At 37.8% G+C, this 20,351-nt stretch overlaps 1 protein-coding gene across 1 annotated transcript in view; it reads left to right on the top strand.

The window, feature by feature from the left end:
- The window catches only part of LOC109915885 (ATP-binding cassette sub-family C member 5-like), a 129,239-nt gene that overhangs the window by 45,083 nt on the left and 63,805 nt on the right, over positions 1 to 20,351 (top strand). Inside the window, exons 6-11 of the mRNA XM_048605327.1 lie at positions 843 to 1,076; positions 2,789 to 2,962; positions 8,920 to 9,067; positions 11,768 to 11,916; positions 13,090 to 13,197; positions 15,815 to 16,180. Of these exons, the coding sequence (XP_048461284.1) occupies positions 843 to 1,076; positions 2,789 to 2,962; positions 8,920 to 9,067; positions 11,768 to 11,916; positions 13,090 to 13,197; positions 15,815 to 16,180 (1,179 nt within the window). The remainder of the gene's footprint in view (positions 1 to 842; positions 1,077 to 2,788; positions 2,963 to 8,919; positions 9,068 to 11,767; positions 11,917 to 13,089; positions 13,198 to 15,814; positions 16,181 to 20,351) is intronic.

Raw genomic sequence — 20,351 nt, 5'->3', positions numbered from 1 at the left:
AGTCAGCATTTTTTTTTAACCTTAAGCTGAGTGGTCATTTCAGAGGATAGCTAAGAGTCATGTATTGACGAGACCAGCTCAAGACAGGTGACTTCTTTCTCGAAAGAGAAGGTCACAGGCTGTAAAAACCTGGATCTTGCAACAGTACTGTGAATATATCAACACAAAATGACTGCAGCAGTTAAATAACACAGCTCACAAGGGCAATTAGGGAAACAAATGCTGGCTTTACCAGTACCATTAGCATACCGCAAAAGTTTTTTTCTTTTAAAAAATTAATCTATGTGCATTCAGTTGTGAAATTACATTTGTCTCTTTGATTTGACAACTTCAGGGATGAAAACAGATATACTGTAGGCTTCTTTAATTAACATAAGAAATGTGTGATATCTTGAAGGAAATGCACACCTTAGGAATAGCATTGCATGTTGGAAATGTGGGAAAAGTACTACCCCTCTCCCACACCTAATACCATCCCTTACAACCCCACGCTGATCCCAGGCCCTCTTTAAATCATTTGATTCACTGAGGAAGGTTGAGATGTTTTGAAAAGTGGATAACAGTTATATTATTTTTGAAAGACATTTCAAAAGCACACATTCCTTGGCCATTTTCATTAAAAGTAAGAAATTGCGCATTGTGTTTACATTTTATATTGAATGATTTTTCTTTTACATAGTGTCATGCTTTGAAAAAACATTCTATTCTTTATAATCTGCTAAAACTTGTCACTGGCATAAGTAGTTCTTTACCTGTATGTTATGAGAATTCAAGAGTCCAACAGTTTATAAACAATTTGCCTAATTCTAGAATAGAATATCATTCCTTTCTTTTTCCAACAGGCCCTTATCATAAGAAAACTGTTAGAGTACGCCCAGGCCCCACAGTCAAATCTTCAATATGGGCTGCTCTTAGTTTTGGGCATTTTTACGGCAGAGTTGGTACGTTCATGGTCATTTGCTCTGACCTGGGCTTTAAACTATCGAACTGGAACTCGACTCCGTGGAGCATTACTTACTTTGGCCTTTGAGAAAATACTTAAACTACGAAACACAAAAGACGTGTCAGTTGGAGAAGTGAGTATTGACTTATTGTATTTTACTTACAAAAATATTTTATATTTGTTTGATATATCTGTTGTAATGTTCATGAGATAAAGAAGCAACTGAAACAGAATTGGTAGCAAGGAGAATCATACAATGAAATCTTTCTCACATTAACCACATAAACAAATCGAGGACAGTCAGGAAGCATCATTGAAATTTTATTTCAACAACCCTGTCCTTGACTTGGTTTAAAGTTAAGCAGCAACTTTGCTTGAAGCTCTGATCCCTTCTATTATGAATTCCTGTGCATCATTTCTAGTGTAATATGAAACAAAATGAGAAGATAACTGTTGCACAGATAAATTAGGAATGAATAAGAAGAAGGAGAAACAGGATATTTCAAAACGCAACTGAAGTACAGAACAGGAGGAGAAAGAAATGAAATTGAAAGAAAAAGAATGTGATGAAGGGGGGAACCAAAACTAATGGGTGTGATAAAGAGACAAAAGTGAGTTGGGGAAAATGGATCAAAAGTAAGAAGGTAGTGGCATGAAAATAAGTAGCATTTGGAACAACTATGGAAGAGTGATGAAAGTATTGTACCCTGTTTCTCTATTCTCCCTTCCTTCTCCTCCTTTCTTCATTGAGGCCCATAATCCTTGTCCAAAGATACCTCAGTCCAAAATTCATGCTACTTCTTTCCAGTAACTCCCTTGTAGTCCCAGCAATACCTAATACTTGCTGCTGGCACTGTGAGACTACTAAACTGCTGGTTAATTTGGTTGGGCAGCAGTTCTTGAAGGTGAGATTTCTTTCTCCTGAGTTGTGGTAATCCCACACTGATCCTGTTAAGGCTGCCCTACTATAATATCATCATTGGGCAGCTTTCTTTTAAAATTTTAAAATAATCTTTCTGCCAGAGTCGGTCTGTGGCAAGCGTTATGTTCCTCCTACTGCCCTCCAACCATTTCATAAAATCCAGCCTCATATTTCAATATATAGAGTCTTTCGTACGTAAGAATTGCAACTGAATGGAATTTAAAATGGAATAGAGCAAAAGGAAGGGGAAGGAAAACTCACACCTTTCTACCTACACTTAAAATAAATTGAGAAGGCTATAAAGGCAAAGGTGGAAAATGGGAGATGATTAAATGGTTTATAACTCATAAAGTAAAATTAAAACCTTAGTCATATAGAAAGCAACACTAGAGGTGAGATCACCCAAAACCCATCAGCCCATATCCTAGTTATTAAGTCCCACATTTCTATTACCTCTGTGTTTTCAAACAACCACCATATGCCTTGCCACAGAGTGAAAATTTAAAAATTCTTCATCTCATTTTTGAATTTCTTCATGGGATCAGCACTCAATAGATTCTTGACTTATTGATTGCCTCTTTTGTATCCATTTACATATACCCAAAACATCTCTGATAGCAGATTAGTCATCCCTCACTTCTTTCATTCATTCATTGGGCATTTGTTCAGCACTTATACACCTACTCCACAGATTTTCTACTCTCAGCCTTGCTTTCAATGTTCCAACACTTTGTTTTTTATGTGTCATAATCTCTGCATTTCCTTCTTTCCTTAAACATTCACTAATTCCCGAATTTCCAGTTTAGAATTAACAGCTATTTCAATGACTATTCAATTACATAGCGTAGAGTAAACAACCTGAATAGAAGTCTGTTCACCAATTTGTTGCAGGTTAGAAATTTGAATTTGTCATTCTCTTTCAGTTGGTGAACATCTGCTCAAATGATGGACAACGTCTTTTTGAAGTGGCCTCTGTTGGTTCCATGTTGACAGGAGGCCCCCTTGTTGCCATACTTGGAATCATCTACACTGCATTGTTCCTTGGACCAACTGCCCTACTGGGATCAGCTGTTTTCATTCTTATCTATCCGTTGCTGGTAGGCATTGTTAATTCCTTTCCTACATTTCTCTTGAGTTAGATTGAGGGGGAATATAGATGAAAATAATAAGGAAACAGTATTATTTTTCTGTTTGCATTTCGTTTATACTTACTAAAAAAAAGACAATAACTCTGTCCAGGTAATCCTCACTTAAAGTTGTGGTTGCATTCCTTAAAACAAAATGATTAGGTGAATAGCTAAGTAAAACTACTTAAAGGACTTAAGTATCTTAAAGAATTCGTTGGTGAGATAGTTGATGCGTTGTTTTAATTTTCCAAAATTTGCCAGATTCAGGAAAGGATCAATATGATCACAAAATAACAAATGTAATCCTTTATTCAAAAAGGGAGGGAGACAGGAAGCAGGAAATTACAGGCCTGTTAACTAAGTATCTGTCAAGGTGATAATGTTAGAAATTAATGATATTAAAGCAGGGTCTTAGAAAAAAAAGCAATCAGGTAGAGCTGATTATAAAGCTGCTCTTTATAAGCGGCTTTTATGAAAGGCAATCAAGTTTAACCAATTCAACGGAGTCGATGAAGAAATAGAATGTGCTGTCGGTTTTCTCTTTGACAAGATGTAATGTGAGATGTGCAAGAGGGATTGGTGCTGGGGCCTCAACTTCTCACAACTGATATAAATAACTTAAAAGAAGGAACCAAAGGTGTATTTGCTAATATTGCTGATGAGACAAAGATAAATGGGAAAGTGAGTTATAAAAAGGACACAAGATTACAAAGGGATACAGAAAGTGAGTGGGCAAAAATCTAGCCAATAAGATATAATGTGGGATTACAGTGCTCTGAAATGCAAATAGATCTATGTGACTTTGTGCAAGAATTGCAGAGCATTGGTATGTAGGAACAGCAAGTAATTTGGAAAGCTAATAGCTTAATGAAGCAATACTTAAGTTATACAAGGCATTGGTGAGACCATATCTGGAGTCCTATATGCAGCATTGTTCCCTTATTTAAAGAAGGATGTAAATATGTTGAAAGGAGTTCAGAGAAGGATAATTGGACTTATACCTGGAATATGTAGGTTATCTTTTGAGGAAAAGTTGGACAAACAAGGCTTGTATCCAGTGCATCTTTGTGGAATAAGAGGTAATTAATTGATGCATAATAAGATCCTGAAAGGTCTTGATATAGAAAGGATATTTCATCTGGTAAGAGAACTTAGAACCGAAGGGTCCCTGTGTAAAAATATGGGATCACACACTTAAGTTAGAGATAAGGACAAATTCCTTAAAAGATGAAGAAAGTAGAGTATTTTGTTATTGGAGGTTGGTGGGAATATATAATTGATAACATATTAGCTTTCCGAGAGATAGTAAGAACTGCCGATGCTGGAGTCAGAGATAACACAGTGTGGAGCTGAAGGAGCACAGAGGGCCAGGCAGCATCAGAAGAGCAGGAAAGTTGACGTTTCGGGTCGGGATCCTTCTTCAGAAAATAAAAGCTTTCTGAGCTCTCTTTACCACAGCATACTCACTACAATCACATACTGGACATTTACAGTTCATGTTTGTTCTCTGCCTTTGTTTCTTTCTCTTTCGTTTTCAACATCTCTCTGTACTCCTCCGTTTCAATGCTGGCTCGCTCTTGGCAAATGGTAAACAAAACTGATGCTGACATTAACATAATGTTAACTAGAAATGGAGAAGAGTTGAATGAATAGAGCTTGAAAGAACAGCGTTAAAATGAAAGCAAATCAAGGAAATATTGTATGAGGATTACAAGCTCCTGTACATTTTCCATTCTCCATTTCTTGAAAACACTTTCTCTTTTGCTCTAAACTTTCCCAATCAATTTCCTTTTCATTGATAATGTGTCTCTTCCAACTTGTACCCTTCCTGCCTTTCTCTTTTTTTTCTCATCATTCTATTTCTTTGTTACAATGTCACAATATTGTTAACATAAATCTACATTACACAATTGGAAATCACAATTTTTTGTTCTTGAATAGTGAATTGTTATGCGTTGGTTTTAAAAGTTTAAACTTGGGTTGCATGGATTAATGTAAAATAAGTGATACTTGTAAAACAGTTGATAATTAATGATGGATATTCCTTTTGTTTTGCCAGTTTTGGGAGATTTCACAGACATAGAGAAAAAAATAAAATCAGCATATTGTGACACAATTAATTGAGACTCGTGAAAGTAAAAATGCACTGTTTATAAATTGGCTTTAATTCCAAATGCAAACAATGAAGATACCAAAAGAAATATATGCTCTCAAAACGCAATGGTGGAACATTGGAAATGCAAAATTAGAAATAATTACAAATGATAGCATTATAATTCAATTGAACCTGATAATGAATGTCGTAAAACTAATCTAACTCTATGTTTTAATACTGAAAATCTTTGCAAATTTTCTATAGCGTAATGCGCTATGCCCAAATATTGTTTAATTACATTCCTAAACACTCTAATTTGATGACTTATTTAACAGTTAAAAGAAATTACAATGTATCATAATATTTTGAAAATATTTTTGCGCAAATTTTTAAACTTCATGGCTGTGTAATAGATCTAGGATGAAAGAAATTACATAGTAAATGAGATGTAAAGGAATTTCCACAGACAATTGGAGGAATAAGCCAAACAAGCCCTCAAGCATGCTGTCCATAGAATCCATGGAATCCCTACAGTGTGGAAACAGGCCATTCAGTCCAACAAGTCCACGCTGACTCTCCGAAGAACATTCCACCCAGACTCTCCCCACTACCCTATCCCTCTAACCCTGCATTTCCGTGGCTAATCCACCCAACCTACACATCCCTGGACATTATGGGAAATTTGTCATGGCCACTTCACCTAACCTGCACATCTTTGGTTGTGGGAGAAAAATGGAGCACCCGGCAGAAACCTATGCAGACACAGGGAGAATGTGCAAACTTCACACAGACAGTTGCCCGAGGCTTGAATTGAACCCGGGTCCCTGGCATTCTGAGGCAGCAGTGCTAATCATTGAGCCACCATGTCGTAAAGTCATGTCTGATCTTATCATACTCCTGCTAGCCTAGCCCCTCATAAAATTTAGTTCCCTCGAAGATCAGATATCTGTCTTAACTCAAACTGTCTTAACCAAATTACCAACTGCCACTGTGTTCCGACATAAAGAACTCCAAAGATTTACCATGCTCCAATAGACAAAATTCCTCCTTGTATCTGGCTTGCATTGGAGACATCTTATTCTGAAACCATACCATATGGTTCTAAATTTCTAATGATGGGAAACTTTCTCTCAGCATTTGCACTGCCAAGCGTGTGTTTCCTGTTCTTTCGCTAGTCCCCTATTCCTGCTATTCTGCCACTCTGAATTCATCTTGTCTTGTAAGCCTATATGTTGCACTTTGCTAAATGCCTTTTGGAAATCCAAAGACACTGACTATATTTACTGCTTCTCCTCTATCTGCCCAGCTTTGACATCCTTAAAGAACTTTAATGAAAATATGAAACATGATTTTGCTTTCAGGAAACAATATTCTACTTCCTTAATAGTGGATTCCAGATGCTAGGGTAGCTATCCGTAGTTTCCTGTTTTCTTTTTTCCTCCTTTCATGAATAGTGGTGTTATGTTTGCAGTTTACTGGTCAGCTGGAAGATAGCAACCAATAATCTACTATCTGCAATTACTTCTTTTTCATAGGATGTTGACCGTCGAGTCCAGGGAATTTGTCAGCCTTTAGTAATAGTAATCTTTCTCGTCCTTTTCTGTTATGCTGGTGTTTTTTTTCTTGAACTCCTTCCTTCATTTTTCCCCTTGTAAAGAACATGCAAATAGCTAACGTTATGAAGAAAGGAAGGATAATGTGTAGGTATTGCTGTGAGTTTTCCTTCACGGGGGTATTTTATCTGATTTGGTAATGCTTCTACTATCCCTTGCAACACAAGAAACTGAATAATATGATATTGAAGAATGACATATTTATTATAGCTAACTATTGTATACAGACATAACATTTTAGACACATGTGTTTCTGGGCTACATTAAGCTATTATGTTACGCAGAGCAGTATCCTTCTAATAGTGTGTCATGCTTCAAGTGATCTAGGAGAAAGATGGAGTGTGAGACCTTCATATTCTCAAGTAACATTCTTTGATACAGTGATGATATACTGGAATTCCTGACCATAAAACATTACACAACAGATGCAAAGCACAGCCTTGCATGTCAGGTCTGAAATCTTGTGTGGTGCCAAGAGCCTTGTGGTTAATTGTACGCTAATGGCCCAGGGCTTTGGTTAGCTCAATTGGTTCACAGCTGTTTTGCGGTGCAGAGAAATGCCAACAGCGTGGGTTCAATTCCCACACCAGCTGAGGTTGCCATGAAGGGCTCTCTTTCTCAACTTCTCCCCTCGCCTATGGTGGAATGACCCTTAGGTTAAACTACCATCAGTCATCTCTGTAATGAGTCAGCAGCCCCATGGTTTGGTAAGACTAGAAACTGAATTGGACTCACCATATAAATTCAGTGGCCACAACAGCAGTTTAGAGGTTAAGAATCTTGCAGCAAATTACTTACCTCCTGACTTCCCAAAGCCTGTCCACTCTCTACAAGGCACGAGTCAGGAATGTGATGGTGTACTCCCCAATTGCCTGGATGAGTGAAGCTCCATCAATACTCAAGAAACCAGGTTCTATTCAGAACAAAGCAGCTTGTTTGGCATCACAAGCAATTCATTCTCTCCACCACCAACTCTCAGTAGCAACAGTGTGTGCAATGTACAAGATGCACTGCAAATATTTAACAAGATTCCTTAGAAAGCACCTTTCAAACCCATAACTGCTTCTGCCCAGAAGGAGAAGGGCAGCAGCTACATGGAAACATCACCATCAGCAATTTCCCCTCCAAGCCACTAACCGTTCAGCCTTGGGAATATATCACCGTTCATTTAGTGCAGCCAGGTCAAAATGGTGGAACCCCTCCCTAATGGCATTATGGATCTACCTACAGCAAATGAATTGCAGCAATTCAAGAAGACCGGCATGGATGAGTTGGACCGAAGGGTCTGTTTCCATGCTGTGTGACTCTATGATTCTATAAGTGCCTCTGAACAACTGATCATCCAGGGACTGCTCAAGCAAATTCACCGTAGTTTAATTATTGTGTACCCTGCATGCTGAGCTTTCCTATCTGTGAATGGGGAGTTATGAGACATTTTAAGCAGGCATTAGTTACGAAGTGTTAAATTGTAGGCATTAGTTGTAGCCATTAATTGTAGATGTTTCTATCCACAATCCTGTAATCCATATAAATGCCCGTTGCCATTAAATACGCTAATGTGGGAAGACAAAGGATTCTGCTGAAAATCTCTCATTCCCTTATTCATTCACATGCTGTTTGCTCCTGTGCTGTATTTAATGCTTGTTTCCATTGTCTGCTGCAAAAATCATTTACGTTATCTAACCATCTATTATTTTCTTTTCAGTAGCTTATTGCCATTTCACAGTAGCTTATTGCCACTTCACTGCTATTCTGACCTTGTTTTGATCCATCTCCTTTATCCCTTCCCACGCTTTTGATCTTATTTTGCGAAAATACCTGTTGACGTTTAATTTGAAAAAGGGCCAAGTTTGAACTTGTCTCTTCTCATCCCAGATACTGATTGACCTGTTGTATGTTTACCAGCAATTTCTGTTTTTGTTGCATGTGAATAATGATTTGTTTATCAAATGTTGTTTGAGGATTAACCTTTTTCAGTACTGGTGCCGTTAACCACTGTTATATCTGTACATTGTTCTCATCGTTACAGGTGGCTACATGCCTGGTTACCAAGTTTGCTGAGGTAACAATCTCATGCAATGGCATTAAGAATTCTATGTACTTAGAACACATGGTTATAAAAAGGACCCTCATAATTATTTCCTCCTTATGGGCTTACAACCTTTGCTTCATTCCTATCTTAATATTGATGACAATGTTCTTTTCTCCTGTTTTCCCAGATGTTTATGTCTAGGCTGACAACTTATTTCAGAAAGCAATGCATTGTAATCACTGACAGACGTGTGCGGCTGATGAATGAAATTCTAAACTACATCAGGTTCATCAAGATGTACACCTGGGAAAAATTGTTTGCTGAAAAGGTTCACCGTAAGTTTACTGTGAGAACCAACGGTTTTTTAAAAAAATTATTTTCAGTTTTTCACTGGCAAGGCTGGTGTATTCTGTTCATCTCTAATTATCCCACGGAGGCAGTGGATTTATTGGGTTGGGAGAACTGAATGACATTGAGGGGGTGATTACACATCAAGCATTTTAGTGAACAGCTCTGATCACGCATAGGCCAGACTGGCTAAGACCAGAAGGATTCTTTCCTGAAAGAGCAGAAGTGAACCAGTTGAGTATTTCTTTTGATAAAAATCCGGCAATTTCAACAGTTGGATCACGAAATTCTATTCCATTATCACTGCATTATGAAATCAGAAGTCGCACGACACCATTGATTGATTGATTTATTGTCATGTGTGCCTAAGTGCAGCAAAAAGCTTTGTTTACAAGCAATATAAGCAGATCATAGTAAGGAAGGAGATACAGATCATAGGGTGAAAAAAATCTTGGATAGCGACATACAGGTTTCGTCGTGGGGCATCCACTAGGCAAGATCAACATTAGCGACATCAGCATTATTTCAAGTTAGAGAGTCCCTTTGTTAATCTAATAACGGCAGGGAAGAAGATGATAAAAAGGTGTGGAGTTAGAGGAACACAGCAGGCCAGGCAGCATCAGAGGGGCAGGAAAGCTGACATTTCAGGTCTGGACCCTTCTTCAGAAATTTCAGGAATTCTCTTCCTCAGAAACAGTGGAGGCTGCATTATTAAATTTATTGATTTTTAATAGACAAGGGAGTTAAGACTTATGGGAGAGTGGCAGGTATGTGGAGTTGAAACCATGGTCAGATCAACAACAATGTTGTTAAATGATGGAGCATATTCAAAGGGCCTGCCTTCAATTTCCAGTCATCAGTGACGTTATCTGTTGTTCCCGTTTGTGTCATCAAATGTTTATTTCATTGATTACAATTGCTGTTCCAGAATTTGCCTATCCGATTCACAATAGCCAGCTTTTGTTCTAGATTGTCCACTGACTGATCACATTCCTCAAGCTGCTTGAATGGTTCAAATCTTCTAGCTTATTTTGAAGCTTCTGGTATTGCACTTTGGATTTTTTTACTTCTGTGGAGGTTGTAGCCTTCTGTTGATCCAACATACCATCATAACCTTTTCTAATAACTGTCCAGTCTCTTCACAACTTATTTCTTCACCTGAAGTTTTCTTTGAAGTTTTGACCTTTCTCAAGATTTTATTTCAGTTTCTGCTTTGTCCTGTTTATGTTATTTTACTAAAGCATAATTGGTGGCACTTATTTCTGAAACGACTATCTCAAGAATGATCTTCAACTCCTTTGTATGTAGCTTGCAACCCCATAGCAGACAAACTGGCAGACAGAGTAGCAACATATTGTACACTCAGTTCATGGAGTACTTAAAGGTGAACTCTCTGAAAGGTTAGGTACGCGTACAACAGCGCATACAGAGCTGGCACTTACAGTTATATAGCATGGAAACAGACCCTTCAGTCCAACCAGTCCATGCTGGCCATAATCCCAAACTAAACTAGTCCCACCTGCCTTCACTTAGTCCATATCCCTCCAAACATTTCTTATTTATGTGCTTATCTAAATGTTTTTTAAACTTTGTAACTGTACCCACATCCACCACTTCTTCTGGAAGTTATTCTGCACACGAATTGTTCCTGACACTAGAGGGAGAATGAAATGTTCCTGTATCCAAGTTACTGTAGGACATCAAGTTTTGTACAGCCACCTATTTACATCCCCAATGAGTGCTAAGGTTGTGATTTCTTTTTATTATTTGTCATGGCATGTGGGTGTTGCTGCTGGTTCAGCATTCATTGTCCATCCGCAGTCGACGCCAAGAGCATGATTGCAAGCTGCCATCTTGAAGTCCATTTGGTGAAGGTATATCAACAATGCCTTCAGGGAAGGAGTTCCAGAGCTGCAGTGACAGTGGTACATTTCCAAGTCAGGATGCCCAGTGACTCGGAGGGAAACCCACAGGTGTCTCCATGCTGCTCCTGTCCTTCTCAATGGTAATATTTGAATGTTTGGAATATACTAAAGAGCTCTGATGAATTTCTACATTGCATCGTGTAGATGGTACATTGTAGCCACTGACTCTCCTCACTCTGGGCACCTGACCTATGAACAAAAATCCAGTGGTTGGTAGACAGAGCTAATTTTATGACAACCAAAACAAAATTGGCAGCTTGACATTGGACTGTATATGAAATAATTCCAAAAAAAAACTAAATTTCCTAACCATGTTCCATAGTTTCACCTGGTTTGAGGAAAAACAGAAATGATTACCACTGTTTGAGTTGTCACCTATCATCCCAAGCATTTATTCTCTGAAAACATTTGGAATGATCATTGATGTTAAAGAAAGTGTGAATGCAGGCATATTTCAATAGATTTCCATAGGCCGAAGAGTTGGCAACATGGTTCATCAAGTTTGTTCCTTTTTGAAGCTATTTATTATCTCCTATATTGTTCCAGAAATGTGTGTATTTGTATAATGAGTCAATAAATACTCCAGTTAACCTATTTCAGAAGCTTATCATACTTGAACTTGAAAGGAAAGTTCCACCTGACTTTTCTTGGTTCTAACTTCATCAGCCTTAACTTCTGAACGCTAGTATTTAAAACTCTCATCAACTGAACAATTTTTTTGGATCTCTTGGAAATCGTGGTTGATTTTGTCTTTTTTTGCAGTGATCAGAAGCAGAGAGAGACATTTTCTGGAGAAAGCAGGCTATGTGCAGAGCATCACAGTTGGAGTTGCTCCAATTGTGGTTGTAGTATCCAGTAGCTGCACATTCACACTTCACATGGCAATGGGATATGATCTCACTGCAGCTGAGGTAAACACAATCACAGTTAATAGAACTGTAAGAGAGTCCTGCATTTAAGTGCCTTTCATGAACTCAAAACATTCCAAAATACTTTACAGATAATGAAATGTTCCAAAAGTTCTCACTGCAGGAAAAATGATGGCCAATTTTCACAAATCATGGCCCTACAAACAGCAATATAATAATGACTCGGTAAAGTGATTTTTAAATGTTAATTGAGAGGGAAATATTTTCCAGAACACCGGAAATAATACTCTGTTCTTCTCTAAGATAACGACATGGAATCTTTAATATCAGCTGGGAGGACGTCCCATCCGAAAGGTGGCAGTTTCTTCAGTGCAGTGGAATTTGCCAGCCGTAGTTTTGTACTCTAAGTGCCTGGGGTATGATTTGAGCCCACAGTCCTCTGGCTCAGAGGCAACAGGCCGACTAGCTCAGCCACAGTAAACACCCAAAAAATATTTAGTAATGTGGTATCTTCTTTAGCTCCACAGTTAATGTTTTGTTTTATTTATTGTACATTATGATTTGTTAACTGACAATTGAACCCACACTTTCATTTTACATATGTGACATTGCATCTTTAGCCATGACCTGAGTGAAATTTGTGCTTTTGAAGAAACACAGATACATCTGAAAGATTGTTGCCATTAGCACAATGTTCAAATTGCATCCAGACTTGTAGTGAATGTACCACCATTATTCAATGTACATTTGAATATATACTGTATATTATGTACTACAGTATATTATACACAATATATAATGCATACTCTCTCAAGGTTGCTCTGCAATGATTTGATGTGAGAAAAAGATTCACACAGGCTAATGCTTTACTTGTTGAACCTTCTCTGTCACATTGTGCTGGGTGGAGCAACATCCTGACCCTTTCACACTACCCACTTATGCCAGACTATCATCCCAACAGTCATTCTGAACATTTTCTCCATTTTGACGATTGAGTACTATTCCAGATATTTGATGCATATACCATGAATTAATTTGGATCTAAAAATGGATCTTGAAAAGAGTCCTTCAACCTAAGCTCATTCTAATGAACCATTCTGTCTGAAATGTCTAATTTGTTCATTCTTTCAGATACTGACTCAAAACCTCATTACAGGTTTCCACAATTTTCAATTTTATTATTAATTGTGATATTGTTTTCTTTAATCTCTGCAGGCATTTACAATTGTTGCAGTATTTAATGCAATGACTTTTGCCCTGAAGATCACACCCATATCTGTAAAAGCCCTGTCTGAGGCATCTGTTGCTGTGGGCAGATTTAAGGTACAGCTTTAGTATTACAATGTAAAATCAATTTATCATGTAAATATGTGTATATGATTTCTGAAATATTTAAGCAACTGTAAAGCTGAAAGAATGGTATTTCTTTATTATGGATACTTGCCCCTGAACATTTTAATACATTGTTAACTCATGGATGTCAGTAGATCAAAAAAACCGTAGTCTGTTTTTGTACATTTTTGCTTGCATGCTGTAACAGGCATATACCATTAAAGAGGCATTCAATATGGGTTAGTTACCGAGAAATCAAAACTTTTTTATCCAAGAGTGTGGGACAGTGTGGAGTTTGATACCACAGTGGAAATCATTAAAATGAATAGAATCATCTTAAGAGACCACTTGGTAAACATGTAAGAAAGAATCGAATAGATGATTATGGTGATTAGGAAAGACAGGAAGAGTAGCACTTGATGATATTCTCACCTAAATTTGGTTTCTGTGCTTGTTTTGTTTGCCTTTTTAAGCATTTATTGGTAAATTATGGGACAAAAGCAGATTGTGTGAGTATTATTTTACCATAGTGAGTGCCTTACTTCCTTGGTTAAAATATGGCAGTAAAAGTTTGGATAGTAAACATTTGAAGTGCACATCTGAAGTGCATTTACCTCAGCAATACGATTGTCATATCAGGTTTTTGTTTTGCAGAAAAAGCCAGATTTTTATCAGAATCTAATAAGAGAACCTATAGCAAGCGGAGCTGGAGGATTTACTAAAAAATATATCCGTGAAGTAAATTTACTACCGTTCGGTAGAAAACACAGAGCTGAATAATAGTTTTGACAATCTAACAGTGATTTAAACACCAAAATCAGTTACTTTGAAGGAAAGCAATTGAATGTAGCAGGAAAATAATATTAAAATCCTAATTTAGTATTATGACTAATAAGTTTTCAGCTTTTCTCCAAGCTCATTTCTTAGCAATATGTCATGTAATGGAAGCCCAATTATCCACTAATTCTCATTTTCAAGCAGGTTCCTTTCCTTATGGTAGGTAATGGAAGTCCTCCTGAAAATGTTAAAGCATGCAAGCAGTTTGTGTTTTTGCAAAAGTTAATGTATGTAGCTAAGATAGTGTTTCTGAAGCAACATCCGTGGCTAGTCAGTAACTTCTATTGAACAGCACAGGTCTTAGAAGAAAAGGTGTTCATTGATTCAGTGCCAGTTCCCAAGACTGTTTTACAGTTGCCCACTCAGGTGCTGAAGTATGTCATCCCATTCATGTGGGATGATTAGATCAATCTTTCATGTTTAACAGTGAATCTAAGTAGGAAGGACTGCCAGCATTGATTTGGCAACCACTTCAAAGAATTTTGTATGAGCGGTTAAATTTGCCTCTGGCACACATCTGTTTGAAATTTAACAAGTTTGATTAGTTTTTCCAAGGGGGAGCATTGCAAACAGCCAGAATTCATCTTTTGCAAGATATTAGAAAGGATCGGATGTCTTGCTTACTAAACAATAGAAGTACTCTAATCTTAAATGTTATAATGAGAGAACCCTACTACTGTAGTTTGTTAATTGTTGCTTATTCTTGTAAGTTATAGAATAAATTTACTAATTAGAGCATGTATTTGAGTTTTCTGAGTAGAATGTTACAGGAGCAATTTTTTCTAACAAACTCGAATTCAGTTTTGATAGACAAGTTGCATTTTCTGTGAACTGATGCTTAGTTTTATCCTTTAAATATATACCATACTATGTAATCTAACAGTCAATGGACCTTCCTATAAAAGGGTCTGATGTGCACTCAGTATAGTATTGAATGTATAGCTCTTAACTTCGTGTGATAGTGTAAAATTGCATAGAAAGTTCAGCAAAGGCCAGTTGGTTGAACTAGTTGGTTGGTGTTGGTACACCAAAAATCTCCCACCAGACCATCTCTGTAATCTCAGTTTTTCAGCACATCTTCCTATTCCTTCTGTTTCAATCATTTCCGAAGGAAGAGAATTTCACATTTCAAAGACTCTCTGAGTTAAGAAATTTCTCTTTATTTCCCTCATGTTTAATTCTCCCATAAGTAAAAACTTTGCTAGAAGTTGAAACTTTTCATCTTGCACTCATTAGAACTAGGACACAAGAAACAGACTTTTGATTTGATTTGATCAGATTTGATTTATTATTGTCAAGTGTACCGAGGTACAGTGACAAGTTTTATTTTGCGTGCTATCCAGGCAAATCATACCTTACGTAAGTACAAACCGTAAGAACTGCAGATGCTGTAAATCAGGAACAAAAACAGAAGTTGCTGGAAAAGCTCAGCAGTCCTGGCAGCATCTGTGAAGAAAAATTCAGTGTTAACGTTTCAGGTCCAGTGACCGTTCCTCAGAACTGATGGTAGCTGGGAAACGTTGGTTTTCTGCATATAAAGATCTGACTTTAAAGAGACCCACATAACATGATTTTTTCACCTTTTATTCATTAAGGTCAATCAACAATTAAATTGCTATTCATCAACTTACATTTATATAGTACCTTTAACATAGGAAAATATCCCACCTTGAATATTTTCATGTTTCTCAAGTACGAAACTCGGTATTTTACAATATTTTAGGAACATTGTCTGTTACGTTGATCACAATTTGTCTCCTCATCTCTTTAGCATTTGCTTTTAATGGAAGAACTAGAAGTTGTAAGGAAAGAGCCCGATAGTCCACATAGTGCCATAGAGTTTCAGAACGCTAGCTTGGCATGGGAAAAGAGCAGTACCTGTTCCTTAGAATGGCAATCAAACTTAAACAAAGATGAAATAAAGAAGATTAAGAAAAGGAAGGAAAAAACGCTGAACACGGAAAAGAAGAATGTGTATGTTGAAGGTGACCCAGGGAGCTCACTTGCCGAACAAAATGATCATCTATTACTTGGCACTAAAATGCAATTTGACCGTGACAACATACACGTAAATTTATCATCTCCAAAGCTCAAACTCCAGAGTGTCTTGCACAACATCAACCTAACTGTGGACCAGGTATACTTCATAATGTTTTCACGATGCAGTGCATCTGGATTCCTGTTCTAAGTCTGTAGTTAGATTATTTTTGTTGTATGCAGACTTTATTTCCAAACAGAAATTTATCTTTGTTAAAAATACTTCACGATATGCTTATCAGGAAAGCCATCAGTGGGAATAGGAGAATTATTTTACGTCTGGTCAGGTACAGAATGGCTGAATGCTAATTAAAATGCTCCCAGTAATCCTTCAATAATATGCTTTAATGCACAAAATATATCTCGTCCAGTGCCTACTATATCAATGTGATGGGAATCTTAGTAATACTAAATTTAATGAATCATTGCAACACCTGAATACATGTCAAATATCAGTAAATCTTCCTTGGTGTTGGTTATTGAAAATTAAGTCATATGCTATGTAATAAGGAATGAAATATGGGTAGAATCATCTGTTATGCAAGTCAATCATCTGGCATGGAACTGGGAGTCACTTCTGCATGGGCGCAGGTCATGTCTTCTTGTGTGATCATGGAATTCTTCTCTCATTACATATGCACATGTGAAGAGAATGACAAATTTTATGGGACAAGAAATGTGCCCAGGGCATTTAAACACTGCCAGTCTCTGCTGCCCTTTCAAAGAAACAGGACTCGGAGAAACATTTAGCTAACTATAAGAATTTGTGAATGATTGAGGATTCGATTGGCCCGCTCAATTTCTTTTTGCAATAGCTGAATGCCCCTTACACACTGCTGTTTGGGAAATTTATGCACAACCTCCATGTTTTCCTACATACGTCTCTTCTGATGCTGTGACCCAGAGTCAGAGCAGGAGGTCATTGTTATAAGGCTAAAACCTTCTCTTTTATTGAAGTCCAAAAAGTATATAAACAATAAGCTTGAAATTAAACATTGCCCTGAATTCAGGAACACCTCAGCCATTGTTAGCTTATAGCTCAGAGTGCCACAGGTAATCAGGAAGGCTAGTGGAATTTTGGCCGTTATTTCAAGGGGCTTGAAGCATAAGAGAAGGGAAGTCTTACTGCAACTGTACAAGATGCTGATGAGACCAAATCTGGAATACCATGAGCAGTTTTGTTCCCCTTATTGAAGAAAAGATATCATTTCACTGGAAGCAATTCAGAGAAGGTTCACTAGAATGATCCCTGGTATGGCGGGATTGTCTTAAGAGCAAAGGCTAAACAGATTGGGAGTACTCACTGAAATTCAGAAGAATGACAGGTGATCTAATTGAAACATATAGTATTCTTAACGGGCTTGAGTGGATGTATCCCCTCATTGGAGAGTCTGGACAAGAGGACATTGTCTCAGAATAAAGGGGCACCAATTTAAGACTGAGATGAGGAGGAAATTCTTCTCTAAATGGTTGTGAGTCTTTGGAACTCCTCGCCATAGAGAGCTGTGGGGGTCAGAATCCTTGTGTATATTTAATGCTATGATATATTCTTGATCAGTAGGAGAATCAAGGATTATGTAGAAAGGGCAGGAAGGTGGACATGAGGAGTATTGAATCAGTCATGATCCTATTAAATGGCAAGTCAGCTCAAGGGGCCAAATGATCGACTCCCGTTCTCTTTCTTTGGTCTTGTGGTACCCTCATATGTTCTTGAAAATTCGATGGGACCCAAATCTAACTACTGTTATATTCTCACTGGCCTGTCTGCCGTGCCTTAGTACATCATTCTGCACTTCTTGTCTGAGGAAACGTGTTTCATGCACCTTACCCTTTTGTAAATGCTTTCTCCGTCATGCAACTAAGGTGTGGAGGATGCAGCAAACAATCAAACATTGCGACATAGTCCCAGAAATGCTGAAGTGTGCCACCTGAGCGGTCCAGAAAATGGAAACGTATCTTCAGGAGCCCAACTGTCTGCTTAATGATGGCTCTTGTTAATTTGGGGGTTCCAAAGCTTGCTTATCTGGCAAGTCTTCTGAGTTTTGTCCTTGTCACACACAAGCCAGTCCCAGATATAATGCAGAGGACCGAACATTTGTGATGAGAGTTTTATAGAATATAAGTGTCTCGACAGCTTCCTGTACTGGGAGCACACCTGGAAATGTTGTCTCCTATAATTACACTTAAGATGGACATTCCCTGGTCAGGAATCTGACAGGATGATGTCAGGGAGCTCTGATCACTATATGTGTGGAGTTGATTCTTCCTTGGACCTGGAGGCAAGGAAATGGGGACATGTTCCACAGTTCTGACTACTTGACTAGTTGGGCTCATGGTGAACTATGCAAGCTCACGTGGTTTTCTGAAAAGGACATTAGCCAACTCTCTGATGCACTAATGGATTATTAGAAGATGCCACACAAGTTCCCAGTTTCACCTTGAAAGGAGCCTGTGATGAAGAAGTTCAATCTGCTATGGTCTATAGTGCCACAGGAGTATGCTGCCTACAAATCCGTGCAGCTACATATCTTCCTGCAGGAGGTGGAATTGAACCTGGGTCCCTACGTGACAACTGTTGATGGGCCCCACTCATATGATGTCTCCTCCAGAATTATCTTTAATTTATTTACAGGTAGTTCCAACCCTTCTGCAGACTTTCTTGTGGCATACTGCTTGGCAGTGCATCTGACCCTGATTTCCCCACCCAGGTGTTGCCTGTTCATCCACAGCTACAGTCTCCTGAGGCTCGAGTCCTGCTGTTTCTTTACCCTGAGCTTCCATTCATCTTCTCCTATTTGAGCATGTCAAATTCAGTATAGCTGCTGGGTTCACCTAGTGAAAGATTTTAAATGAGAATATTCCTCTGTGAAGAAATTGCAGGTGAGATATTGGTAGCTTCTTCCAGAAATCTCCCCTTGTCTTCCTAATCTTTGGGCACTTATCAATCTGTTCATATCTTTGGTGAAATCCTACATTACACCTACCCCACCATGGTGAGGCCCATCTACAGGAACGAAATTCGTTCTCTCTCCTTCATGAGCTATGTGCAAGAAATCAGTAGTCTTCAGTAATATGCTGACATGAAGTATACAAAAATGTAGTCTCAAGATGAAATGTGTACTCACTAACCCATCCAAGAAGTCTGCCTCAACAGGTGAATACCTCACACATACACTTGGGTTTCTGAAGGCACAATTTTCTCATTCATTACTATTAAAATTGCAGCTCTAAATGTAATGCTGGCAGCTTGGGTTTTAATGAATATTCATGACATGCTAATGAATGCAAAAAAGCTTGTCAACCGTCAGCATTGGGTGGGTCTACTTGCCTGAAACTTTCTTCCAACACTGTATCAAAACATTAACCTGTTGTTGGGAATCTGAACATTGACCTCCCATGCAATTAAATTCCACCACACACCTCCCCATCCACCTTTCTCCCCAATTTAGGCATGGCTGAAAGATTCTGTCCATGATCCCATTCAGTACTAAAATTGAATTATTCTTCTTCTATGGTGGAGTTCTAGTCCTTTTAAGACAATGATTGATCAAAGTTTAATTATTGTTTTATCAAAAAGCATTAACTTTTGGAAAGAGCTCTAAATTCCAGACTGCAGGTGAAGAGAATCTCAAGATTAAATGACTGCTTTTGTTTGTCTTTTTTAGGAAGAATTAAACATTGTTTGCAAAACATTGTCATATTTGAATATGATGTCGGGAGGATGATGGACTTCTACTAGATACGAAGTGTTTTTGATGATAAAATCTTTGATAACATTGCTTGGAGTGACTTGGAGGATATTCTGCTTTTAAATCTAGGGTGTAGGGCATGTAATGCTTGATGGGCATTATTAATAGTTATTCATTGAGTAAAATACGCATAATTGTTGAATATTGAATTCTGGAATTTTTAATTCAAAATATGCATAACATTACTGGCCTTAATTAAATATTAGTTTACTTCTGTCCTAAACTTTTATCTCGTCTTTGTAAGCCAAGGCCCACAGTGAAGATGTACCGAGTTTGTTGTTCATTAGGTAACAAGGTAAAAAAAACAATGAAAATGTTGGAGTTCTGAAATAAAAATGGAAAATGCTAGAAATGCACAGCAGGTCATTCAGTATTGTTCAAAAAGAAAAGACACGTTACAATATTTTGGATATACTTTTCATCACAGTCAGTATGGTAGATAGTCGCTGTTCTCAGTGGCTGTCTAGCCTATGTCCTCTCAAGTTGTGCACACAGATACAGTGACACTCATTGAAAAAAGAT

Source organism: Rhincodon typus, chromosome 14, assembly GCF_021869965.1.
Source record: "Rhincodon typus isolate 14 chromosome 14, sRhiTyp1.1, whole genome shotgun sequence".
Taxonomy (NCBI): domain Eukaryota; kingdom Metazoa; phylum Chordata; class Chondrichthyes; order Orectolobiformes; family Rhincodontidae; genus Rhincodon; species Rhincodon typus.
This window is presented reverse-complemented; position numbering and strand designations above follow the sequence as displayed.